We start from the raw sequence: 27,839 nt of genomic DNA, 5'->3' as shown, positions 1-27,839 counted from the left end.
AACTCTCAGTGTGAGAGCAAATGCTGTATTTCAGAGCAGGTGAGAAGAATTCTGCAAGATCTGCAGTCACCCTGGGTGTGGCAATGCAAACACAGCAGCAGCCAAACAGGCTGCTGAATGTACAGGGCTGAATAAGAGATGATGCTGATATTTTGCTCAGCTCTCTGAAAAGGAGGTCAGAGAGAGACCCCTGGGAGTCAGGATTAGAAGGCCTGGTTTAGCCTCACTGAGCCTGAGCTGTTGGCTAAACATGCAAGGAGAGAGAGGGCTGGAGAGACACATCAAGACTGGAGCAGAACTCCGAGCTGGAATCACTTGGTTCCACACAATAACCAAATTTATGTTTGAAAATTAAATAACTGGCAAAAAGCACAGCAGGGAGAAAAAAAGGGGATCAAGGACAGAGAGCACACAGGAAATCCCAGATGAAAACTGCAGGAGAGGATCTAGGAAAATAGGTAAAATCTAGAGACAAGAGGCATGGGGATCAGCTGAGAGGCCTTGGTCTGGCTGGAACCAGTGGATGGGGAAGATGCTCACAGAGGGCTGAACCTGAGATCAGCCAGGGAAAGGAACTTTGGCAAGTTTCAGAGAAAAGGAGGTCAGAGAGAGACCCCTGGGAGTCAGGATTAGAAGGCCTGGTTTAGCCTCACTGAGCCTGAGCTGTTGGCTAAACATGCAAAGAAAGGGCTGGAGAGACACATCAAGACTGGAGCAGAACTCCGAGCTGGCATCACTTGGTTCCACACAATAACCAAATTTATGTTTGAAAATTAAATAACTCTGGCAAAAAACACAGCAGGGGGGAAAAAAAAGGGATCAAGGACAGAGAGCACGCAGGAAATCCCAGATGAAAACTGCAGGAGAGGATCTAGGAAAATAGGTAAAATCCAGAGACAAGAGTCATGGGGATCAGCTGAGAGGCCTTGGTGTGGGATCAGCTGATGGGGAAGATGCTTACAGAGGGCTGCACCTGAGATCAGCCAGGGAGAGGAACTTTGGCAAGTTTCAGAGACATGAAGGGGACAAACCCCACCATGGGAGCCCCAGGCAGGGACCACCAGCATCCTCCTGGCCAATCCCACCCTGTGGCAAACACAAAACTCAGTGAACTCCTCACCCCATCTCTCCTGCTCACTGCGGAGCGAGGAGAGAGCAGGAGAAATTAATTCCTTCTTTTATTTCTATTTTTAAAGCCTCAGAGACGCTCAGTGAAAGAGACTGTGACAGTTTGACATTTCATCTGCTCCAGCACATGTGCTTCAAGGAATAACTGCAGATCCAGGATTGTACCTCGATTTCTGGCCAGGGATGCCAGAACCAACAGATTTCCAGCAAAGTCAAGAAGTACCTTTGGTACGTTTCAAACGAGGCCTCTTCTGCCAACAGTGAGAAATTTAATCTTGCTAAAATTCTCTTTCAGCCAAGTTTAGCTGTCCTGTTAGCAATCTATCAGCATAATTAACACCGTCACTCACATTGCACAGGGAAGAGCAGCAAATCCAGGGGTTATCAGCAGAAATCTGATAAAGCTTCAGAATATGCTGGGAAATGCTTAACTTGAGAAATCTGCACTGTAAGGTCAAGAGAGCTTAGAAGTTCAGGAAGATGGGCAAGATGCTGGCATCCAAAACATTGGCTGGAACATTTCAGAGCCATGACATGATCTCAGTTAAACAGAACACTCTGAGGACAACAGGATTATAACCTCCCACCACGTGTATTATTTATTTGGATGTCATTAAGATTTAAAGCAGAAGCACCATCACCAGTTCTGTGAAGATAAATTAATTTTTTTTATAGAATGCTACAGGTAAGAGGGCACTGAGTAACACCATTTCAGGCAGGTAAACCCTCAAAGATAATAAAATCAAATCCTTAGCAAAGATAATGAAGGTTGGAGGAACTGATAGATAACAAGAACAGATAGTCAAAATGAAATAAATGTATTTATACACATGGTTTACCTTCCTGGGTTTCACACTGCCAGCCTGAAGAAAATGGCTACACATCAAATTCATGAAATATGAGTAACACACTGCAATAAATACCAAAATCCTACCAGAGCATTCCTAGAAATGTTACAATCCCACAGGCTGGGCCCAAGAGCTTTATTTCAATAAGGATAGGGGCCAACATCTCTGAAAGAGAATAGGCAATGCAAATGAAACTCACTTTCAGGGTGCTACAAAATAGGTAAAAATTGGTGAGATGACTGTCATGTTCATCAGCTGGGTTACAATCCATCTGTTTAGGGTGTTTCCCATACATAAACAAGATACTGACACTGATTTACCCTGCTTTTTGGCTAGGGGAGGAATCCAGATAAATAATTTAGCTATACAATACCTCATAAAGAGCTATATTTTACAGCGTACTCTGGCAATCTGCACATCCATGCAATTACAAAAATTTACTTTAACAGAAAGAATTTGTTGCTTAGAGCCAAATAGTAATTTCTTGCTTTTATCTCATTTCTTTTTCACAGTTTAGGGGCTTGCCATTGAAGTAGGCAGCATTTTGCAATTAGAGACAACAAGAGTTTAAAAGCAAACCTCACTGCATGGAGGTGGAAGGAAATCTTTTCCCAAGCATTTCAGAGGATTTAATTATTAGTTTCAAATACATTTTTGGAAAGGAACCTGCAAGTAAACAGAGATTTATGGCCACATAAATAAACAATGAGACAATTACAGGCTCTTTACAGAGCCCAGATTAGTCACGCAGGTCTAATGAAGCATCACTGAGCTATCACAGGGAGATGGCCTGATGTGTGTGATTAACAAAACAACATCCAGGAAAAGCTAAACAACACTGCTGGGCCTCCACAAAATCTGCACTTCCTTCCATATGCACAGCCATGGCTTTTGTTGCTTCCTTAGCAAAAAATCACCAATCTCTACATCCCACCCCAAAAGGGAGAATATTAAATAACACAATACAATTATTTGTATTCTTGCTGTCTGAAGATCATGCTCTTGAAGATATAAAACAACTCCCATAAAATAAATTAAGAATATATTGCAGTACTGAGGTCTAACCAAGATGGATGTGACAGAAGAAATGGTAAAAAAAATTATTTTCATGTAATATGCAGCAAGGAAACCTCTATAGTTAGGTAGAGCAAGTCTTGTGTTCAGCAATAATTATAGTAGGGTTTTTTTACAGTAAAAACTAAAAGAAAATGTACATCCCTCAGGTAAGGCATATATTTAGCAAACATAATCTGGAGAAAGCAAATGGGATGGATGGAAAATATCTGACAGCTGAAAAAAAAGGTGCATTTATAAGATTAATAGGGTTAAACCCGATGTGTAATGACAATTTTTGGCATACACACAACAGGGGAACATCCTGTTAGTCATATTAAATACAATTTTTTGCTATCATGTTCTAAACACACTGACAAGTACTTGGAAAGTGGAATGAAGGGACCTCTTTAGGGTAATCCCTGGCATGGAATGATGGAATGTAAGAAAGGATTGTTATTATTTCTATTGCAGCGCTGTAGATGAACCATACTGGACTGCATCTACAGTGCAGACTCGCAGCAAAATCCTTCTTGCATTCTTCTTGGTGAGATATATTCTTTCCAAATGATATTCCACCTTCAACTCAATCTCCTTCATGGATAAATTTACTCAAAGAGCAGAATTCCTGATGGCTGGAATAATACCATTATTAAAATCAATACTTTTTTGATGAATATTATGTCTGGAACATATTAAGGAGTGCTATAAAGTAGAGGAAGAAAAAACCCTGCTTATCATTTTCAGTAGTAACCCAACCAGAGCCCTTCATCTGTAACGAATTACAGAGCAATTCCCCTAAATCATCTGGATGAAGTCAGCTATGACACTGCCAATTTTTAAAAAAAATTTGCTAGTTTTGAGCTACAAATTGATTTTTTATTGTGATAAATTAAAATCCAATGGCAGCCTACAAGACACTCAACATGAAGAAGCCCACTTTTTTTTTCCTGAATATTTTTATTCTTTTCTATCACATTGGGCTGAAGCTGGGGCGGACGTGACAGCAATAGACAATGGTAGAAGTTAAGAAAGGACACTCGAAGAGGTAGATAATCTTTCCAAAATACCCTTTTGGGAATTCCAAAATCAGGGAAATACAACCAAGGGAAAAAGCATTGTGGTGGACAGGGAGGGTTGTTAAAGGAGGAGAAAGCAAATGCAAGATTATGCAAACTCTTCACTGCTGCATAAAAGTCAACACCAAACTCCAAACTTCATAAACTCTGAAGTTTAACATGGAAATCAGAAGATCAGAGTGAGTGAAATATAATCTTTTTCCAGCTCTTTACAGCTTCTTCCCATCCAAAAACCTGGGCTGAGCAACCCCTAGTTTTGCCAGCTTTTGGGATTTTCCAGCAGGAACGGGAATGAGATGACAACTGCAGGCTGGCAAAGCAGAGACAGGCTGGATGAGAGAGACAAAGAATTAATGGGACAAGAGTGTGAAACTCTGGGACAAGGAGAGACCCAAGCTGGGAAAAAAGCCCAGGGGATGGTGGCTGTGAAGACCTGGCAGAGGATTTTGTGCACCTCTGCTCCAAGCCCTTGGCATGGGAAGCACGACTCTCCTGTTTTGACAACACCGTGTAAAAACCGCAGTGGAAAGCTCCCCACAAGGCTCTGTCACAGCCCTGCTGCAAGAAGGACAACTCAATAGTCCTGCCCATCACTCGGGCAGCTCGGGGGCAGACGTCTGCAAGGTGGATTTAAGGGTTTCATTCTAAGCCTCAGTGGGTGAGTGACAGGTTTGCTATAAGGATGATATAGTTATGTCAGATTTAGAGTGTGGGATGTCAGAGCTGTGAAATGAAGGAGACTGTTCCCATGTCCCCACCTTGCTTTCTGCAGACAGGAGAGTGTGCAGCAGAGGCAGCTGGAATAAAGCACACCTTTGTTTCTAAAACAAGTCCTCTCTTCCCTCTTTATTCTAGGCAAAAAATTCCAGTGTTTGAGAAACATTCAGAGACAAGTGCAAAAGGAACAGACTTTCTCTTTCTTCTTTTTTATTTCCCCCATAAAAAGCTTTAATCTCAGGAAAATAACTGTGGTTGGGGTGCAATTTGCACTGACAGCCCTAATTCTGACATTTCCTATTTTCTGTAACCCCAGCAATGCCCTCTGAAGCATAGCTTTTGCATGGATACTTTACACAACACATCCCAAATGAGCTTTTCATTACTAACTACTCGTATTATGTATCAGTGAGCTCAATGACATTGATTTTCTAATAATATAAATTAACTGGCAAAGATAATTTCATCTATCATCAGTAGGGTTTTATTTCTGGCACCATGCTAAATAGTTAATCTTCCAAAAGATTAAATCAAGACCTTTTTAAAATTCAAGGCAGAGCTTAAACTGCTGTAAAAATCTTCTTAATTATGATTAAAACAGTTTGTGTGTTGTTGCTTTTTATCCAAGTAGTGTAATGTTTTGCTTAGGTTTCTTCTTTTAGAGCAATTTGAAAAAATCAAACATGGTATTGCTGTGGCAGAAACTGTGTAAGGCATGAAAGTCTCTGCAACTTGTTCCACCAGATACTGCTGAGGAAGTTGCTGCTTCACAGAGACAACCTCAAATTTTCCAGTATCTTTTACCTCTCATTCTATTCTATACAAAATGTAATTTTTGTATCACTGACAATACAGAAGGTAAACTCTACAAGTGATGTAAGGGATGATAACCCTTTATCAAATTTCTGAGATGCTTCCTGTGTGTTTGCACCAGTGAGATTCCACTGCCCAGCCAGGAAATGCTTCTAAAGTAACCAGGGAAAGATTCAGCTCTGTCCCAGCACACAATTAACTTTACTTACCCCTGTCTTTTCATCAAAGATTTTGATTCCCCCAAAGGAAACTGTTAAGAAGACTTTTTGTTTATGCTCTCCTTTCGATCGAGCCGCAGCAACAATTCCCTGTGCAAACAAAGAGCAGTTTTAGTTGGTTTCCTGATTCTCCCATGTGCCACAGATTTACTTGTGAACAATTCACCACTTTTGTAAGAAAATTCACCCCTTTTCTAGGAAAACTTAAAGGTTTTCCAGGAACAGCCCCCTCCTTGCTTCTGGCTTTCTCCTTTTTTTCAAGGTACCACATCTCTTTATGCTACCCAGAGAGCATTTCAAATGTGCTCCCACTTCCAACCTCTGCACTAGCTAATCCTCCATGAAATTTGTTTTCATGGAAGCTGAAGGTCATTTCTAGCACACTTTTCCTAGCTATAAGCTCTTCTATTTATTTATTTTTTAAATAGGAAAAAAAAAAAAAAAACAACCAGCAAGCAGCAGAGGACAGAAAATGTCAATGAATTTAGCTTACTTCACACGCATCTAGTACAAGCAAATTGAGGTTTTTCTAGAAGAAAACTATTCTAAAAATCAAACTACACCTGTGCTGTGACAAACTACTATTGAGAGTAATTTTTTTCTTCAGGATCTCAGACCTTTACTTTGTAAGAGAACTTGCTGATACCATCTCATGCATTATTCTCCCACAGCAGAATGACAACAGTAACTTCTGTTTCCACCTTCCCAGGAGCCTGACCAGTAACACTGAACTGAGATCAAATATAAACAGTTGTACTCCTAAATGAAATGAAAATATTTAGACTTTATCTGGTTCTCTGCAATTCCAGTGTTTCAAGAAAAATTAACTTAAGTTTCAAGATGTTCACTGCTGCCATTACAAGGATCTGATGTTGAAAGCCACCCCAAGACTTTATGGGTGGCCTCAAAATTCATGTTAGGGGACACTGGGTTTCCAGAACCCATGAATTAATGCTCTGCCCTCAAAAATTAATTTCTAACACTCCCTTCCTTTAACAGTTTTAGACATTTCCCAGTACTGTTTAGATTAATCTTGGCACCTGCAAACAGGTATTAGGCACCTGGGAAATGTGGAAATATTAATCCATGGAGGAGAGAGACAAAAAGGTTTGTGCAGCAGAACAGTGACAACTCTCCCCACAGTGCAAGGATGAGAAATGATGAGAAACACCCAGCACACATTTAAATCAGGCAGGAATATTGTGGCTGATGTCACACACCAACAGAGCAACTTTTGGAGCGGATTAATTTCTGCCTGCCATAAAAGTGATTTGTAAATTATCTCCCAGATCTTGCTTTTAGGTTGTTGAACCACAAGCTGAGTGTCACCCCATGCTGTTTCCCTAATGAGTCACTCAGTCCTCCTGGATGGACTGCAACCCTGTGGGCTGGTAGTGCACCAGACACCATTTAGTGATTTCTCCTCCTGAAAAATCAGCAATGGAAAATCCATCAGCTCTCTAGGCTGGGAGGGAAATAAAAGGGAAATAAAAGGGAAATAAAAGGGAAAAGGCAGCAGAGGGTTTGCTGCTAGACCTGGTTTGTAACCCTGCAATGCAGAGGGGAAATGGGAAGTGAACAGCCAACAGTGCACTCAGGAAAACACAACCTCTCCTTCCTCCTTTCCTTCCCAGGGACTCAAGCTCTCCCAGATGTCCCAGGGTGAGGGACAGAACAATTCCTACAGGAAATCTCATGCTCTGAGAGAGCCTGGGCCATAGAGGGATATCTGTCAGCTCCAGAGAGCCCGCCCTCGACACCACTGGTACTTCAGACTGTCTACACTCCAACCTTACACCCAAATCTGCTTTTGCCATGGCTCCATTTCATCCCCAAAACTCCAGGGACTCCTCTTTACATTCTCATGCCCCATCCCCTCAGTGCACTGCCTGATTTTGCAACACATCAGCCCTTCCATTGCTGGTGCAAGGCATTCTCCTCCCAGGAGGACACCAGCTCCCCCCAAATCTGGCTGCCTACACCCGTCACTCACAGGAGGTAACAGCCAGAGGCAGTGCTGTAGTTGATTAGAAATGTCATAGAAAATGCTCTGATATCCCATTTTCCTCCACAGTCATTTACTTCCCCTTTTGCATAATAAAATTATTCAATTTGCAGTGTGTTGTTTGTAATTTGTGGACAAATTGCAGTGGTGTCAATCATGGAGTAACTACAGAACTCAGAGATAATGTATTAAAATTAAACCAGGATAAGCAACACCAGGCAGGAGTTCATGCAAAATTGACTGATTTCAATACATAATTAACCAGACTAAGGCTCAGTGTCATGAAAGGAGAACGAGAGCAAGTTCAGGCTTAATTTGACAGTAACATTGGAAAGTTTCACTGCACCTTGAGCTTCATCATGGAGTCCTGGCATAACTTGTCCCCTCGGGCAGCAGAAACCTCATCGATCCCGATCAGCTTGGCCTTGTAGCGGACACCGTCACCCTTGAACCTCTTTATCAAAGTGGCTTCGCTGCGATCCTGACCTGCAAACACAACATGCACATGAGGATACCCACAGCAGGGCAAGGGGGAACGAGTGAAGGAGCACAGCCAAGTGGCAAATCAGGTCTAACTCCAAACATTTCAGTGGAATTAGAAGGGAATGCTCACTCGACAAAACCTTTTGGTTTTATCCCCAAAGGAATTCGCAGTGGAACTGTTGCCATGCAAAATCTCCAGCACACAAATTAGGTTTTTACAGAAATAAGAGATAAACCTGAATCACAGCTCGTGGATGTCAAAGTCTCAAGCTGCATCAAGGGAAATCGAGGTTGGATATTAGGAAAAAAGTTTTTCACTGAAAGGTTGATAAAGTTCTGGAATGGCTGCCTGGGGAGGTGATGCAGTCACCATCCCTGGGTGTGTTTAACAAAGCCTGGATGTGGCACTGGGTGCAGGGTTTAGTTGAGGTGTCAGGGCATGGGTTGGACTGGATGATTTTGAAGGTCTCTTCCAACCTTGCGAATTCTGTAAAAAACTTGTGATCTGTACAAGTAGTTCTAATCTGAATACACAGAGAATTCTGCATTTTGCAGACAAAACCCTAACAGAAACACGCTACTATTTCCTTACAAAATGACTCATCTAAGCAATATTTACACTATTAACACTTGAAAGGTGGAAAACCAAATACCAAATTGTATTCTTTGTTTGTAGAACACTGATGCTTTAGAACTCCTGGTTCTATTCTTTTTCCACATAAACATACACAGAAATAACATAACTGGAAAAAGCTGCTCTCACAGGCTCACCCTAAGAAGCTTTAAAAAAGGCAAAAAATACGTTTCTTGATAAAGATGCTTGGGTTTTAGTTGTCTCTTTTTTCTGCTATTTTATTTTCATTACAGTAGTAGCAGTAGAGTAGAAGTAGCAGTAGTAGTATTCAAACTATTAAGCTATTTTTATCTCAACCCACAAGTTCTCTCAGTTTTACCCTTCCAATTCTCTTCCCCCCATCTGGAGGGGAGTGAGTGCCTGCATGGTGCTTTGTTATCAGTTGAGGTTAAACCATGACACCAAGGTACCTAAATTACCTGAACCACAACAACACACAAAAAAAGACATCTTTGTCAGGAAAAGTTTCCCCCCTCTTCCCTGAGTATCTGCAGAACAGTTTCTACTGTGTCTCACCTGGAAGAAAAATGTTAGTTAGGGAATCAGTCTTCCTAAAATTGATTAAACATATATTTTGCAGCTGCCTGTGGAATTTTTTGCTAGGATCTCAAAAAAACCCAAGAGTGAGCTGTAAATAACTGCAAGCAAACAAACAACAGCCAAAGCACAAAGAAGCAGGCAGAATGGTGAGATATTGCACAATTTTCAGTTTCTTGGACCCAACAGATTTCTCAAAAGAAACCTTCCCTAAACATGGACAGACATTGCTAAAATTTACACTATTGCCACCTAAGGCTCTGGTCAGATTCTTCCAGCTGATGTAAAAGAATGAACCAGAAACCAGAGTCTGATATAAAGGGGAAACAGGTCAGGAACCAGTCTTAGTCTACACTTGAGAATTCTGGCTCAAACTTTCTCCAGAGCTCATTCCTATTTAAAAGGCCAGATTAAAGCATTAAAAAAAATAGTATCATTAATATAATAAATTTTATTAGTATATGAAGATTAATATGATCTGATACTGTACAGTTGTTTACTGATAAGAAGTAGTACAGAAACTTTGGGGAAAAATTCTATTTTGCTTTGCATTTCTATTAAAAGCACCTTCATTAGCAGTCAACACTTTGGCCAGCTTTGCTAATTTACACACTTATCAAGTTGATCAACCAGTTAGGTTCTAAACTATGGAATTAAGCCTTTACAATACCATTATGAGCATATATGATCAGCAAAAAGCACTTCCAAATGAAGATATTCATTTGGTTCCCTTCCCCTCAGAGTCAAGCACTGGGAACTAATGATGGATTAAATGCATATTAAGAAAACAGAGCTATTTTAAGCATTTTGAGATCTTCAAGTATGTTTGAGCTGACAAATACTATTTCTTTCAATGAAAAACACCAGCTCAGAGCAATGTTTTAATGCCTCATTTGCAGCTTTTGAAAAACAAGGAGGCTCTGAAGTGCTGCTGTGATAGCTCAGCAGCCACCCAAGTGTTTCCCCTGATTTCTTCTCACCCCTCAAAATAACTGAGCAGGGCTGAAACTTCATGCTCTGACATTATCTTGTATTTAAAGGAAAAAAAAAAGGCAAATGAGACACAAGTGATGAATCAGAAACTCTCAGCAGTGCTAATATCGTTCCCCAGGGAAACATCAAGGCAGATGTTGGCACCATCAGCTAGAAACAATGAAAAACCATTTCCCACTCTCAGCCTCTGGAGCGGGGCAGGAGGGAAAACATCTGGAGACACAACAAAGTACAACAATAACAGTGGACTTTTCCATATGTCTTTTATACTTGCAAAGACATCCTGTTGATTTGCAATAAACACGATCCAATTCCAACAGCTTCCTTAGCCGAAATTTCCAACTTCACGCCTCCGTTAGAGCCAAAGGCAGCTGTGAGCTGACAGCAGGAGCATGTCAAGTGTTCAAGAGTCTTTTCTGGGTCCAAGTCGTGACTGTGACCCTGCATTCATCTGTTATTTTAACATTTATACTCGTTTCAACCTCTGCTGTGTTTTACTGCATTATTAATCCCTGCCATTAACAGCCCACTCAAACACAACTTACGGCCGTGTCTGCTTCGGCACGAGTCCCATGTCAATTATGACCCAGATTAGGCAGGATGAAGTGCTTTTGGGATAAATGACTGGGAAAAATCATCAGCCTGAAAATGATGTAGATATTTGAAACCACGGTGGAAGCTGCAAATTGCTGGAGACCACAAATTCATCCGTGAAAGCCCAGAGCATGTGTCCCGTGCAGAGCACGCAGAGCGCACACGCACACTGCCCTATATTGTGGGCCAGCCATCTGCAAGCCACCACTCCTCAGCACACACCCACCTCTCCTCTGGTCTGTATTCACTCACATTCCCAAATTTTGGTGCTGAAAACTCCCTACCTGCCTGGGAAATTACCACGTGATGCTGATTTTGCAGCACCCATGAGGTGTGTGAGATTTATTGGGAGGGTGATATTTCACTGGAACCCTGGACACTTTGGAAAGTACATAGTCCAGACTGTCATAAACATCTCATCATCGAAACAAAAAAGGGTGGGGTTTTTAATGACAGCTCTTGAACAAGGTTCTTTCAGTATTGGAAACTGCATAAATAAGAGCTGCCTGAATTACAAGGCTGTAATTCTTCCCAGGCTTCAGAGGAGGGGGAGTGAGAATATCAAACCACTACACCAAAGGCTGTGCCCGTGCCAGGAACACACCCAGGGAAGTGAATCTTTCCTTCCATGTAACAAGCAGAGTCAAGCTTTGCTTCTTTGCAGCTTCTGCTTTTATCAGGGGAGCTCTGCCATCAAGCCTGGCTCTCCAGCCATCCCTGCCACCACACTGGATGGGTCACAGCCTCTGGAAGGAAAATTATTCTGGATACAGGGATGCACTTACTGTCAGAGCTCAGTTTTATTTCTATACTGTGAAGCCACATCTTGGGGTTAGGTAACATCTCCATGGTCCAAATAGGCACAGTCATCTGTGAAGGTTTTATGGAACACTGAGGCTTGAGATCAGTAATCCCTATTAGGCCATGATCTGCAGCAAAATTAGAAGCCCATGTTTAATGACAACCACTCCTGTCCCCACAACACACTTCCTGAAATGTTGTTTTAGCAATTCTTGACTAGAGAACAGCAACCATGCCAAATCACTCTGGGTAAGCAGCTGATGTCCATTGTAGCTGTTCACCTGCCCCCTGCACAGGGAGGAATCTCCCCAGAGTTCTTCTTCAGAAGAACTTACACCATTATCCTTTACACCATTCTAAAATGATCCTAAATTAAATGTCTGTATCAAAACTATTTGAGACCAATGGGTGCTTTCCAACGGTTTGCCCTAAAATGCATTCATAGTCTGTTTTTCATAAGCAGAAGAATTTACATAAGAAATAATCTAGGTATTTCTTCCCAACTCAACACAAGCAATTTACAATCCAAAATGGAACAAGATTATCAAAATTAAAATCAATTTCATTCTCATGCCAAAAAATTAGAAAAAAAAGCAGAAGCTAAAAACCCACTAAGAAGTCATACAAATTCAGTTTAAAAAGGCGATCACTTTTAATTAGAAAACGTGCTGATCTTGATCCAGGGAAAGTTTTGTTTGCAGTGTATAGATTTATAATCCTCAGAGGGCCTTAAAATGTAAACGTAAGAGTAATTATTTCATTTTTATCTACTTTTGTGGATGTCACCACACACCCTGGAGCCATACATGTTCCAGCTGGACCCCCTGCTTCTTCGTGAGAAGGGAAACACGACCTTTGCTGCAGAGCTGTGACATTGCACTTGGACTTTCACACTCTTTTAGGAGAACAATAAATGCCCAGAGCTGGGTGATGCAATGTGCTCCCCAGCTGCCATATGAAGTGGAGAGAGGCTGAGCAGCATCATCAGCATTAAGGTACTTTATCCATCTCACTAAAGCTACTGTAGAAGTCCATAAACAAGGTCTGGAATGCAATCAATCATTTTTATTCAAGGCACTATACCTTAATTAAACGGAGCTTCCCTCGAGCAAGCTGGAGACAGCCCCAAACCCAAACCCCAAGTGCTCAACCCGTGTGCCTCAAGCCCAGTCAGTCCCAAAGGGTGGCGCAGGCAGTCCAAGAGGGAGAGGAGTTACTGTGGAAGATCCAGGATGGAGCAGCCCGAGCTGAATTCCCGAGGTGCTCCCTGTACCCAGCAGCAGGCACGGGGGCTCCCTGGGAAGCTGCACTTTTACCACCAAGAGGGACAGATGTGTTTGTGTCAGTCCTGTGGCTCTGACACTGCTCTGAAGCCTGCAGCTCACCCCAGGTCTGCTTCCCAGGCACTGTGTAATTTAGTGAGTGCTCCCTCATTTATCCTCACTCGTGGCACAAGTCAAGGATTACACCTGATTTCAGCTCTCAGCCCCACAGAACACCAAGCTAACACTGGATTAATATGCTAAAGTTTAGAGCAAACGTTGTTCATCCTCCCAGGGGATCTGTAAGAGTGAGTGTATTTCACAAATAGAAAAATAAAATAGAGCAAAGCCCCGCTGCAGTGAGAGCACTGTTGCTCTTTCTGTCCTGCCACAACACACTCAGCATTCCTCGCAGCACCCGCTAATCTAAACCAATAACCCTGGAAATGGCTATATCCTTTATTTAAATGTGTGAAGCCCTCAGGGCATCATCTGAATTTCTTGATTTTACGACTGTAAAATATATAATGATATTATCACCAAAGTCAATAACATGCTCCTGGCAATCAATTCGCTGAAGAATGACACAGCGCTGTCTTTTCTTTTCTACTTCTTTTCTAACTAATAAACTGTCAAAGTTGTAGCCATTCAAATTATGCACACATTCAAATGATAAACCTGAAATAACACCTCCTCCCGTATCACAGGGCTGAAAAACAATCCCATACACACTTATAAACAGCTTACATCTTCCTGGGGCAATTAGCATTTTTATGGGTTTTTATGGCATCAACGCAGCGGAAAATACAAAACACTGTGGTGCAGAATGACCTCTAAGATGCCACACAGACTGAAGACTCCTAAATTAATTGCCAAGTGAAAGGTATTTCCCATTAGCTGTGCATATATATGCACCTAAACACATATATATACATGCATAATCTTATCTATTTGCACATATACACACCTATGATGCACAGGTTCATTTGGTGCGTCAATTATTTCAAGAAAATTCACAGCAATTTTAATCAACTACAGATTTCCCTAGAAGAAAGTCCCTAAGCACATAAGCAGGTGTAAAAGAGAAAATAGTCACATGCAATTAGATGTGCCTTTCAGTACAGCAGGAACTAAAAGGAATCGTGAAGATAACTCTGATTACTCTCCTTGACAGCACATTTTCCTCAGTGCCTTCATAGAACTTTAAGACCAACACAGAGGGCTCAAAATGAACCATCACACAGGGATGGATCATGATACCACAAACCCAGCAATTCTTTCTTCATAACCATAAAAAAGTTCAGTGCAGAGTGTTGATTTGGGGTTATAAATCCAAGGATCCCCCACAAGTTCTCAGATTCTCCTGGCATCTGTTAATCTAATTCTTGCAGTTTTCTCCTAGAACTGGGAAACTTAGCGTTGCTGGGTCATTCCTCACTGTCTTCAGGAGCACAACTGCCCAACCCTCTTGTGGGCATTCACAGATCTGCCACAGAAAAACAAAATCCTTTTCCTTTTTTAAAATAACATTTTAGAAAATAAACCACACTGCACCTAGCAGTCTGTGTGCTCAAAATTTAACCTTCTTATGTCAGCACTAGCATTCTCTTCCTCTACCAACATTTCTCAAATGAGCTTCTTGCAATTAGCCATTTTAAACTCTTTTTTTTCTTTAAAAAGGACAGATACTTGAGAGTTTAATTTCAAGATCAATACTTCATCTCAAGTGACCAGAGCACAGTCCCAGCACGATTTGCTCATGACATCAAGCACTGCTGTCTTTTAAATTAAGACATACTTTGGATTTCACACTTTATCTCAGTGATAAAGGCTAATCCCTAGCACCTGAAAAAACTTAGTGATGGAGTGAAATACAACCTGTTTATGGGGACACCACCCTAAAAAGCATGTTAAAATTTTGTGAGAAATAAGCACTTCTTTCTATGTAAGTGGCTGTCCAAAAGCTCGGTCACAGTATATGGGCACAACCTGAGTGCAAACTTCTCCTTTAATCAATTGATAGGAAATCTCCTTAAAAAGTCTGCAAGGTGTTGTTCTGGGGTGCTTTTAATGCCCTGTTTTGACAGCAACACAATTTGTCCTGAACAAAAAGACTGAGCATACTTCCACAGAAAATGATAAACCACGTAAAGAGGGGACAGAGAAACCACTCCGAAGGCTCAATGAACTTCTATTATGGTTTAATTTAAAAACATTACCTCCAATTTTAAGCACAGATAAAGGCTCTCCAGGAAAACTCAATCATCATTCAGGCTATCATCTCAGCAGTGGTCCCCAATCGTTCAGAGCTGCTGTTCACAAAACCTCAAACTGAGAGATTTTATGGCTTCTGGCATTATTAGCCTGAGAATTACTGTACTTGAAGGCACCTACACAGCCCCACTCCTAGAAACAAGTCTCCTCTGCAAGGAAATAAGATGCTCCCATATTATTTGCTGTCCTTGATCAGCTTTATAAGCAGAGATGTTGTTCATCAGGTGACACTGACTGCACTTGCCAAGTTTTTATCACAACACTAAATCCAAGATGAACATGATGCACCATTTTACCATCTCCAAAGCAAAATGGTTCCATGGACTGGACTAAATTATCTATTTCTACTACAATGAAGTCCATGTGAGTATGCCAAGGGAAGGATTCTGCTATTTACAGGGGAGGCCTCAGTATAAAATAATGTTTGATTAAAACTCAGGACAAATCTCAGTGATGGAGAGTCTGGGCCGAGCACCCGGGAGAAGGCAGTGATTGAGCACCCAGCTCCACGGGCAGATGACAAAGCACTCATTTTCCTTTTAGCCAGAAGGCTCACTGATCAATTTTATTTTCTTAGATGGTTTTTGAGATGACAGAATATGGGCACATCTTCAGACACAGAAATGACCAAAAGCTGAATGTAATTAAACTTCCTTTCAGCCTCTGTACCATGCAAGTCTTCATAAATCTTTGAAAGTCATTTCGTAAAGGAGCCTTTTGCAGACTGTGTGTAGAAGCAGCTGAAATTCCAAATTCTACATTGATTTAAAGTGAAATGCGACCCTGCAATAAAACTTCATTTTGGGGTACTAACCTTGTTCAGCAAGCCCCAGGCAGTGACCAGAAGTGAAACCAGGGAAACTTGGCAGTCCATTTTCTGCTGTTAGAAAATTAAAATTATGTTTTCTGGACAACCAGAGGGGAAAGGGCAAAGACAGGTATTTGTGGACTCTCCTCTTAGGAGACAGAAGATAGTTTGGCAACCTTTGTTCACCTAATGTTTTAAAGCTTGGGTAAATGTTTAAATCAAACAGACATCAAAATGTCAGGTACATAAAGCCCTTGGGAAAACAGGGTCATCAGCTGTTTCATTCCTTACACGCTTGCCTGGGAGTCAGTAGTTGTTTCTGAGCTAAAATCAGCTAAGAAAAGGTAACTGATGCTACAGAGATCCTTAATTTGCATTAATATGTGCACTGCATTTGGAAGGGGCATTGTAAAAGCCCAAGCACTCTGTAAACCAAAGGACCTGTTACAGCTGTGCTCACATGAACGAGCAAAACAGTCCCAATGGGGCACTCAGCTGAAGCCATCTGCTGCCAAAATCTCTGTACACGACTTCCAAAGCAGCAAGGAGAGCCCAGTCCACAGGGGCTGCTAAATAACCCAGAATGTGTCATTTCCCAACCTAATCTGAACTTGTTGGGGCAGAGCAAAGTCAGATGGAATTGCTTTTCCTTCCAAGCTCCACCACAGCACTGAGAAGCACCTTAAAGCAGATGAAAAATCAGCCAACATGAGGAATACTGATCATTTACAGATAAGCACCTAATTAGTTATTTTGGTATGTGAACTTGCAACAGGATCCACAGAGTTGCTGGATCTCCCTGATTCCTCTTTAATCCAGCAAGAACGGTAAGAGCTCAGAACTCATGAAAAAAAAAAAAATCAAGCTGTTTTTATGAGTCTCCCTATATCTGGCTTTAAGTATGCAGTTTTCAAGAGCAATTTTAATGACACTTTTACTAATCCAGGACACAGACACACACACGTTTACATGCGGAGCCCCAAAGTCATGTGAGACACACAAATTCACCATTTACACTTCACAGCCTACAAAATATATACTGTTGATGAGCCTACCAAAAGTTTAGGTTTTTAAATGTACAAAGAAAGAGAAAGAATGGAGAATCAGTTCACTTCATACAAATAGGAGTTTCCTGTGCAACCCTATGATAAATGTTAATTCCCCAGGACTATAAAAAGAGCAAGTTAAGAAAAGGTTATGCTCTGCTGATTAACATTCCCAAATTTCTCACACGTTCAATAAGAGAAAAAAAAATCTTTCCATTCAAGATAACTAATTACAGCCACTGAAGTCCCCAAAGACAAGAGCAATAGACTGTAACAGCTAAAGCAGGAGGACAAAGCCATTCATTGATTCACACTTCACCCTCTCCTGTCAGCACCGTGGTCCCCCCTGCACCAGTGCTGAGTGCAGGCACAGAAATTGGGATTTGCACCACCCTGGATGGTGCCAGAGCCCCCTCTCCCCTGCCAGCCATCCCCTGTGTCAATGCAGAACTTCATCCTGCTGAAGGCTGCTGTCAGTGCTCTGCAGAATGTGCGTCACACCAGGCTGGGAACATCTGCAAAATGCAGTCTGGGGGCTGGGCTTGTGCTCCTTCACTCATTTCCTCTGGTGCCTCAGGTTTTAGCTTTTATATTTTTCAGATTCTGTGCTGCTTTAGTGTGTAATTCTGAGATTCACATTAGGGGATGGTGAGCTCTGTGCAGAGTAGGGAGACAGAACATTTCCTTCTCCAGCTGGGGACCAAGGACAAATGATCCAAATCTCAGGCCCAAGAGCACAAACAATGACAGAATGAAGAGAGAAAAACCAGAAGGACAGGACAATTAACTCCAATATGCAAATAAACCAAAACTTAAAAGTGAGAGACCGGTTGTGCATTTTGGGACCATTTTGGTTCATCTTGGGTGTAGCCCTGGCTGGGCTCTTGTGCTGCCCAAGGTGGATCCATTGAGGCCTTCTAATAAATCCCTACTTTATTCTTTAACTCTGTCTAACCTCTGTTCTAGGTCAGCCTTCACAAGTCTCACCTAAATCACAGAACTCAGTCTTCAGGGGCAGAAAGTGAAGGTCGCTCTTGAAGCATTAAAGCTCCCCAGCCTCACCTCCCACATCACTTAAACCCCAGCACCACTTCAGACCCCACTGAGCAAAGACTCCAGCAGAAAATGTCAGTGAAACTGCAGAACAATCCTCATCTTTCCTCCAATGGAATTTGTGGCCCTGGGAATTACATCTGGATTATTAGTAGTTCTGGTAATATTGGTGTAAAACACACATCTGGAATGTGCAGAATTGTAAGTTCCTGCCTTAAAAAGCTGGTTCCAAGGGCATGGCACTAAAGGCAGCCCATGGCCTCAAAAGTGAACAATACACCCACCCTACAACACCAATTCTCATGCAGAAAAAGGAAATGAATGAAAATGTCATACTAAAAAAAACCCACAGTGAATAGGTGTCTAGAAATTATCTTAAGATCACATTACCTCAATAAGAAAAGCAGCTGCTATTTATTTTCTGTAGTCAAATGGAAATACCAGTATTCACCACATGGCATTCAACAAAAAAAAAACAAACCACTCTTTCCCTGCTGAAATTGTTCACATTTTGTTATCCAATGTTTCAGGAAGAAAATTATTTTCATTTTGGCTTCCCACTGCCTCTGCAACATCAGAGAATGTCTCTCCCTGCTGGAAAAACAATAGGAGGCAAAGAGGAAAGCAGCTTTTTTCCTGAGACTTTGGGCTAAAAAACGCCATCAATTTCAAAATTACAACAGTGGCAAAGTGCTTCTTTCAATCTGGTCCTTTCATTTTTGCCTCCTGCTGCCGTTCCTATTGTCAAAGTGGCAGCAGGAGGCAGGAATGAAAAGACTACTGCTGGCAGTCACCCTTGGGCAAACTGCTGACAAGGAGTAAAACACCCCTGTGCCAGGCAGGATTCCAGAGGTAAGAAATTGGGGTTTGCACATCTCTGGTACGTGCAAAGCCAGGGAGGATCAGCACATCAGGACAACTCCTCTGCTCCTGGAACTGAGCAGGCATCAAGGAGACAAAGTGTTTGGGATGGAGCTCAGGAGACTTGAGAGTGAGTTGTTGGGAAAGTAAGGAAATACAATAAAAACAAACCAGCAAGCCCCACCAGCTAACTCTATGTCAAGTAGGAGAAAAGGAAACGTTCCCCAGCTGGGAAAACTTGGAGACTTCTTCAGCTATTGAGTAGATGGTTTGAATTGTAATGGCACAAGGACCCAAGTGACCATGTCTGAATCCAAAAAGCCTACTGGTATGTGAGAAGAAGCAGGACAAAAGCCCAAAACTGAGTGCTGAAATTCTTACAAATTTTAACTCATTTGCAGAGCCACCTGCAGAGCAGTCCAGTGCTCCAGAGCTGGTCACCTGGAGAGCAACCAGAAAGAAATCACTGCCAACCCTCCTGCAAACACTGCAAACCTGAGAGAAGCTCCTAAAGCAGGGACTGTGACCAAGCCAAGTAATCACCTCTGTCTCTTGCCCTTGGGTGAGGCTTCCAAAGAATCCCCATTCAGCTGCAAATCAGTGTCCTGCAAACAGGACTCTCTTCTAAAAGGATGCCTTCACTCCCTGAAAGGAGCAGCTCCATCCCCAGCTGAGCAGCACCTGAGGGGTCTCTGCTTGCAGGGTCTGGCAGCTGGGCACAGCAAGGATGACTGAACTGCATCCTTTTGGGAAGAAATATGGGTGCTAAAGGGACACTTTAACCTAATTCCAGGAAGTTTTAAGCAGCTGGAGCAAATCAAGATAGAGGATAGGAGCTGTGCCTCAGCCTGGCCCTGCTTCAGGCTTGGAAGAGAACAGATCTGCCAATATGATACACGTGGTTTTACTACCTTTGTGCTAACAAGGGCTCATTACAAGAGAGCAAAACATTCCCCTGAAGACCTTGAGGAAAAAAGTCTGAACAAAGCCCACTTCATCTGCAGAGATTCTTTGAAAACAGAGAAAACAACCAGGAAGCGAATAAAGGGGCTACTAAAATGGAATATGTTATTATTTTTCATTGCATGGATTTTATAAAAGGAGGGTTATCTTTGCTGAAAGTGAGCCATGAAAAAGGTACTTTTCACCCACTAAAAATAAAAAGCATGATACTTTACAAATAAAATCACTATTATTACTTGTGCTAGAACTGAACAACAAAAACTTATGAAGCTTGAAAACTCTATTCTGTGCAATAAGCACCTAAAATGTTTCATCACCTGTGTTTGTTAAAATAATAAAAGAAGATTATTTTTTTACAAGAATCCATATAAACCTAAACTGAGAAGACTCTTCCAAGGTTAGAGTTCTCTGTTAACTTAACCTACAGGAAATCTTTGTCATATTAACTGAACGGACACGCAGATAAAATCAGTCTACTGAAATCAACACTTGGCATAAGGAGCAGCTGCAGGGGGAAAAGTAGATTCTATTTACACCATCAAAATATTACCAGATTTTTAAAACATTATTATTATTCCTCTTGCAGTTGTGCTTATCTTCTGAAAAGACCTGTCTATTTGGTGTAATACTCTCATTATTTGGCTGCTGATAGCATCAAGATTTGCTGGCTGTTTCTACCTCTGACAGATTTTTCGAGTATAGCTGAAAACACTGATCAAATGATGCAGGAATCCTTCTCTGGACTGCACCCCAAGGCCTCCTCAATAACTTGCTTATAACTTACTCATTTACAAACAAAATTGACTGTGTCTAATCTCCGTGCAAAAAATCCAACAATCTAATAATTTAATGTCTGTATGCAGCTTAGAATATTATAAGATCGGGCATTGCTGTGCCAGGTTAGTCTGCTATTAGCTGGGGGATTCTCAAGCATCTGTCATGCAAAGTAGGTCAATTTCCAGCCATATAATTCTGATTATGTCAAAATATTTATTCATGAGTTTTCTAATTCGACGTACTTCAAATAAGTCATATTTATGTGCAGAAAAAAAAAAAACAACCCACATCTAAATTATGGTTGTTAACAACTGGGTTATCACAGCTTCAAACATTCTGCTAATCCAGAGACGTGGAGAATGTTTTTTCCTTGCAATGTACTCTGTAGTAACAGAATTGTTTTCATTTCCTATTTGCTGTTATTTTTAGTCTGGCTTCTCAAGGAAACAAGAGGAACACAGCCAGACACTCCCTGGGTGTTATGTGGGAATGTGCAGAGCAATGGAAACCCCCATCCTCCTCCCTTCTCGTGCCTGGATTAACACGTGAAGCTTCAGGCCAATTTCAGTCACGTCTCATCTGTATTATGATTTTTGCACTTTACCAGGCAGGGGGAAATAGATGGTGCAATGGAAGAGAACCATCCTATGGATGGGTGTGCTGAGGAGAGGCCTCACTCGAGCCTTGTTTTTCCTTAGAGCTCAGACCAAAATGAAAATAAAAGAAACCAGGCTTCCCTGGCCCCTCAGTGCATGAGAGTCTTTCCATCAAAATTAAGAGATTACCAGGAGGGAATGGGGATGGATTTACAATGGATGCCATTATCCACATGCTCCATAAGATTTAACTCCTCCCAGGGAGAGACCAGGAATTCCAAGCTGCAGGCAATGCTCCTGCAGTACCAGGGAGATGGAAAAGTTCATAGAATCAATGAACTTTTGGAATCAACCCTCTGCCATCTTCCACCACCCCAGGCTGCTCCAAGCCCTGGCCTTGAACACTTGTAGGGATGGGGCAGCCACAGTTTCTCTGGGAATCGCCTCACGACCCTGCTGAGCCCAGCTCTGACCAGTTGGTCACATAAATTCAAGAGCAAGTAACAACTCCAAGGTTTTCAGTGCTGTTGCAACCAAAGAAAAGGTCTTCAGTATCTCCATTTCCTTCACTGCACTCACCTTGCTGCAGCATTCAGGTTACCTGTGGATTTCTCTTGCTTTTACCGGTCCCTGCTTTTATCACCACCCACATGTCAGATTCCACACTGTACCCACCACATCCCTATTAAATATACTAAAAAAGGCTTGGCAGAAGCAAAATCTTTTCACTTTCCTCCCCATCTAAATGCTGCCTAAGCCCACACTCCATCTTTTAATACACTGCCAGGATGTACAATGGAACTTGTATAACACCATCATTCCTGAGGAAAAAATGATGAGCTGAATTCTTGTCTTGACTGTGTTTTCTTTCCTGCCACTCCAGCACCACACTGGGAAGTGAAAATAAAGAGACAGCACTCAGCAATGCCCACAGTGAGGTGCAAAGGACACAGAGGCCAAGTGCACATCCTCCTCCTCCTCCTCAGTCACCTGCAACAGCTAATGTGTGTCTGTATCTAAGATTCTTTACTTCCAGGACAGAATGGAAGGAATGGCTTTGCATTTCATCAGTTTAGAAGCTTTCCCTGAACAACAGAGTTTAAACCTTTTGGTGATCACCTCTGTGCATGACCAAACCATCAGGTAGCCTTGATACACCTGAGCTGGAAAGGCTGCACCTGAAAAAATCATGAGAGGATGATATTCACCAACCATGCAGCTCGTTTTATAAGATTTTAAATAAAAAAATGTGTTTCTGGGGACCATTTTAGGAAGCTATGCACAGCTCCTGAGCCCTCTGACACCTGCAGGAGCTGCACAAAATCACTGCAGCCATCACTCCCATGTTTGCTGGAGTATGCACAGAGCTATGTTCTGTCAGTGACCTTTTTAATCAAAAGGAAGAAAAGGGGGGGGCATTAACACTTTTAAATGCTTTCAGTTGCCAAGGTGCTAATATTAATTTTCTAAAGATTCTTCCACCCAGGTAATTAAACCACAATCTGTGTTTCCTTTGTGTGGCTGCTTCTCAAGCAGGGATTTAAATGCTATGTTTTGTTTCATCTGTAATTGTTTTCCCTTAGACCTTTCTGGTGGAGTCTGTGGGCATTCAGTGTAATCTGATTGTTGATCACATCCACAGCACTTATTTCAAGGCCTGTTGGGCTGGTTTGAAAGAATCACAATGGTGGCTAACCAGTCTAATCTCAGAACTATCACTTAAGAAAAACTCTTTCAAGGTTTAAATGCCAGTTCTTTCTTCAGTCCCCCTCCTACATGACGCCCCCCACAAAACCCCTATTTGATACTAAAAGCATCAACACTGAGCCTGAAAAGGCTGATCAAAATATAAATTTAGGTGTTAAAACATATTTCTACTTTGTAGATTTTATAGTAAGGAGACTAGTGTTAAAAACCCTTCACATTTTAGAAAAATTAACAATGCAAGACAAGGCAAGTTACAGCAGATGTTGTCAGATGAGGAAGACCTCATGCTTGGAATCATATTTTGACAGGCAGAAATTTAAAAATCATGAAGAACTTGAGCAAACTCTGCCACTGCCTTTTGGTGGTGTATGCTGCCCATCCTTCACTCACACAAATTTCAAGTTCCTTGCTTACAACCTTCCTTAGGAAAATGTGTGGGTTTGATTTAGTTTCAGATTATTTGATTCCCAGCTCTGGGGCCCTCAACATAAGAAGGACTTGGAGCCAGGCCAGGGGAGGTCACAGAGATGCTCAGAGGAGGATGCACAAAAAAGAACCCACAGGTGCAGGACTGGCCTTGGTCAGGATTGAGCTGACTAAATATCCTGAATAATGCCACTGCTCAGCAAAGGAGTCAATAATAGCAGACAAAACAGGACTCATTTAATCAGCCATGTATTTCTCTGATTACCACAAACAAAGAAAAAGGATTTTATGACAATTTGGAGAGCTTGGTAAACTTCAGCAGTGCCTTGTAATGAAGCCTTGGCAAAGAAGTAAGTGATATTCAAAGATTTTTCACACTGAAGTGGTGTAAACACAGTTTCCACTTTTAGAAATGTATCCTAGCAACTCATAGGAATGGTTTTAAAAGACAGCTGGACAAAACCATAATTTGGAATAAAACCAGATGTAATTGCTAAACCAGCAAGTCTGGTGGTCCCAAGCTGGTGCTGTGGCATCAGCTCAACTGTGATTCAAGATGTTGAGGAAAGAAACACCAGGAAAAACAGATGTTTGAAAGCTAACATCTGCAGGATCCACTACAAAAGATGCATCAGAGCTGGTGGAAAGGATTCTGAATTTTGTATTCCTTTGTTACTGATGTAGAAAACCTCTTTAGCTTCCAGTAAGGCCTGCTGGACATGTACCTCCTGTTTCCCATTTTCATGACACAAGACAGAGGTGCAGGATGCACAAGTGGATTTTATGTATCAGAAGCTCAATCAATTCCATTGCAAATCAAAAAAGAATTAGTCTGCTTTTCAGGACAAAGCTGAATGAAAGGACTTGTATAATAATGCACAGACCTTGATTAAATAACCATAATTCAGTATAGATATTCTTCACAAAATCAACCATGAATGCAAAAAGAGCCTAAACTCTATTCGAGGTGAGTATTGAGACTCCACTGCATCACTGAGACTCCACTGCATCACTGGCAGTGGAGATAAACCATGTTTAGATACAGCAGGTCATGTTTTAAAGCCCTCCAAGAAGCTCAAACACAAGAGCAGAGCATCCCACTCCTGAGATGGAAACAGAACAGCCCTCAGGATATGCCCAATTCTGCTGTGGGGGATTGTTTTGCTTTCCAGCCCCTGTTTACAGGTGAACTACAGCACATGGCACACAGAGAATAATTAACTATCAGGCCGTAAACTCAGATACTGCAGGGTTATTATCTCAGTCATAAATCTTTGCAACTGCAGACAAAAGTGGCTGTGACAGGCAGCAGGTTCCACAGGTGAGCCCAGACTGGATCCTGATCTGGTGTTCAAGGACTGAGCAAGGGATTCTTGGGAGAGGGGGAAAAATTGGGGCATTTTTAGGGGTTAAGGTTGGTTTTTAACCAACACCCAGCATACATCCCCCTGGGCAGCTTAGTTATCAGGGAGAAGGTGTATTCTACTGAACATCTAATGGGTAAGATTATTTTTAACCACCACAGATACACACAACTTCCTCAAAATTTACATTTAAGAGTTTGCTAGAGGCTACTTTTCCATAAGTAACACTAGTTAATTTTCAGTCTCACATGGCATCCTGAATATTTGAGGAGAGGCTCAATTCTTGGATTTTTCATTTCTCCAAAGGTTGAGCTTTAACAATTCTGTTATAAAGTTTGTCAACAGTTTGTTGATAAATTTTACCAAACCAGATACACACAGACAGCAACATAACGCACATTTCATTTTGTTTCAATTGATAAATATTATGTATTCCTCCAGATTCATACAAGGGGTCAAATCCAGAAATCTGGTTTTGGTTTACTGAAAGGGAGTCATGTATTACTCTGATTCCTCTACATGGATTGTTTTATGTTATCAACATTGAATTGGATTTGTTTTGTTGCCCAATTATTCAATATCATCTTGCCTTTCATGGCTTCACTGTTAATTTTCAGTTCCACTGGTATGGATTCAATTTTACTTTTAGTAAACATATATTGTTTTATTTATTTATATGAACATACAAATGATGAAGTCAGTCACCCTGAACCAGTACCATAAGCCAGACTTCATCATTTTATTATCTCTTCCCAAATTCATGTATTTCTTCTGAACTTTAACACTTTTGCACTTATCAAGAAAAGGGGAATAAAATAAGATGAAGATTAAACTGAAATTCAAATGGAGAGCAGCCTAGCAAACACTACATTTGGATTTATTTTGGGAAAAAACCTTAAGATCTTTTGTTCTAAATAGAGTTACTGACCTAGAAACATATATTCATTTCTGGAAATAAATCAAAATTCGTCCTATGTTAATCTAATTGCACCAGTGGAAGCTAAGTAGTCCCTTAAGTAATTTAAGTTTCCTTATTTGAGGGGGAAAAAATTAAATAAAAAAAAATCAGACCTTTCCCATCGCTGAGAGTGTGTTTTGTAGAACACGCCAGTTATGATTAATTTCTCTGTTTGCAGTAGCAAAGGCATTTTCCTTTAAAACTGGAAAGGGTGTGAGCAGATAGTCTGGTTTTTAGGGAGCACTGTATTAGCAAGTGAATAACATCAAAGTACATAAAACAGTCTAGGTTTGATTGCCTGCTTTTGTTTTACTGTCACTGCCATAAAAGTTCCCCACAAAATCTGCTGATTTCTGAAACACAGAAAGCTCAGAAAAAACAGGAACCTTTTTCTGGAGGCAGCTGCAATGAAAGAAAGTGGAAACCTGAAGGAATTAATGATCCTGCTGCGTTTCCTACCTCGTGCAATCATGAAGCTGCTTTATAAAAGGGCAGAGGCGCCAATCATCCAAATCATCCCTTTTCCTGCAGGGAAAGGAGGAACTCTTGCTCTGTGCCCAGCAAAGGGACACAGGCCAGGAGGGTTCAGGAGCCAGGGAACGGAAATCAGAGCAGGGATTCCTGTCACAGAATTTATCCAGGCCTGTGATGTCTTGTGAACGCCTTTCCCTCACTCAAAACGTTCTCTGCAAATATCTCTCGGTCTACAGTAATTACCTGGGGATTAGGAGCAGCTAATAAAAGCCCCTCTTGAAAGGTTGGATGGATTTGAGATGATAACAAGGTTGTGATGTGCCTAAGGGAGCAGAGGCATCCTTCTGATTGTAATTTAATCAACCTTGATTAAAAGAAAGAAACATTTACCTGTATTCTGTTCAATAAATTTTGATAAAAGTCTCTACTCCAGCAGGCAGCCAACCAATCTCTCCCACCTCCCATGCTTCCCATAAACCCAGATCTCATCTACTTCTCCCCCAAGAACGCCAAAGGAAGGTACAATGGCTAAAACCCCTGAAGAATACTTCAAAAAACCAAGACCCACACCAGCAGTGCTCCTGAGAGACACATTTTCAATACATTCCAAGTCCCTGTGCTGGTATTGGGGATAATTTCTTCCTTAGAGTGGGGAATTTTAGCCAGCAGAGCAGCACTGGTGCATTTGCAGTGCTGGTGCATTTGCAGTGCTGGTGCATTTGCAGCACATTCAGCCCTCAGCACCACTGCAGGGATGTAAAATTAAATCTGTGTGGCTCAAAGGATTCTCCTCATCTGACCCTGCAGCAGCAGGACCACCAAAAAGCTCCTGGCTTCCCACAGCACTTGGATAAAGTCTTCTGCAGCAGCAAACTACCCTTGATGAAGTGTTCCCTCAGTAAGCATCTCCAAAGAAAGAGTAATTGAAATGAGCTCCTTTCTCTTGGAATGCTGCAGCTGAGGAGACAACAGTAAATAGTAATTATCTGTACTCTTCCCAAAATATCAACCCTCTAAGTTCCAATTATTTGTCCTCAGATACACCAGAGCTCACCACCAGTGTAAAAATTTCTTGCCACCATTTCTTTCAGCCTTCAAAAAGAAAAGCTTATGCAGTGAAAAATCTAAAGATGCAATGGATTGAATATGATGATTATTCCTTAATTTTGAACATAATTAGCTTATTACTTCCGCTGAGAATCTTAATTATTGTAGGTGTTACTGATTCAGACAACTAGGGCTTGATTAGGTTAAAGTTATTTTTCCTACTTTAGTCTAATAGTTCCTTTTATTTACATCAAGAGCGCTAAGCTGCAAACACTTTAAAAGAACCCAAAATAGTAAAAAATCACCTACTTTCTAAGTGA

The 27,839-nt window shown here is 41.4% G+C and overlaps 1 protein-coding gene across 19 annotated transcripts in view; it reads right to left on the bottom strand.

The window, feature by feature from the left end:
• The window catches only part of DAB1 (DAB adaptor protein 1), a 411,090-nt gene that overhangs the window by 45,777 nt on the left and 337,474 nt on the right, over positions 1 to 27,839 (bottom strand). For all 19 annotated transcript variants that reach the window (XM_074545715.1, XM_074545714.1, XM_074545726.1 and 16 more), the window contains 2 exons: positions 8,208 to 8,347; positions 5,848 to 5,946 (listed from right to left, as the gene is read on the bottom strand). In XM_074545715.1, the coding sequence (XP_074401816.1) occupies positions 5,848 to 5,946; positions 8,208 to 8,347 (239 nt within the window). The remainder of the gene's footprint in view (positions 1 to 5,847; positions 5,947 to 8,207; positions 8,348 to 27,839) is intronic.

Source organism: Zonotrichia albicollis, chromosome 8 (genome assembly GCF_047830755.1).
Source record: "Zonotrichia albicollis isolate bZonAlb1 chromosome 8, bZonAlb1.hap1, whole genome shotgun sequence".
Classification (NCBI taxonomy): domain Eukaryota; kingdom Metazoa; phylum Chordata; class Aves; order Passeriformes; family Passerellidae; genus Zonotrichia; species Zonotrichia albicollis.
This window is presented reverse-complemented; position numbering and strand designations above follow the sequence as displayed.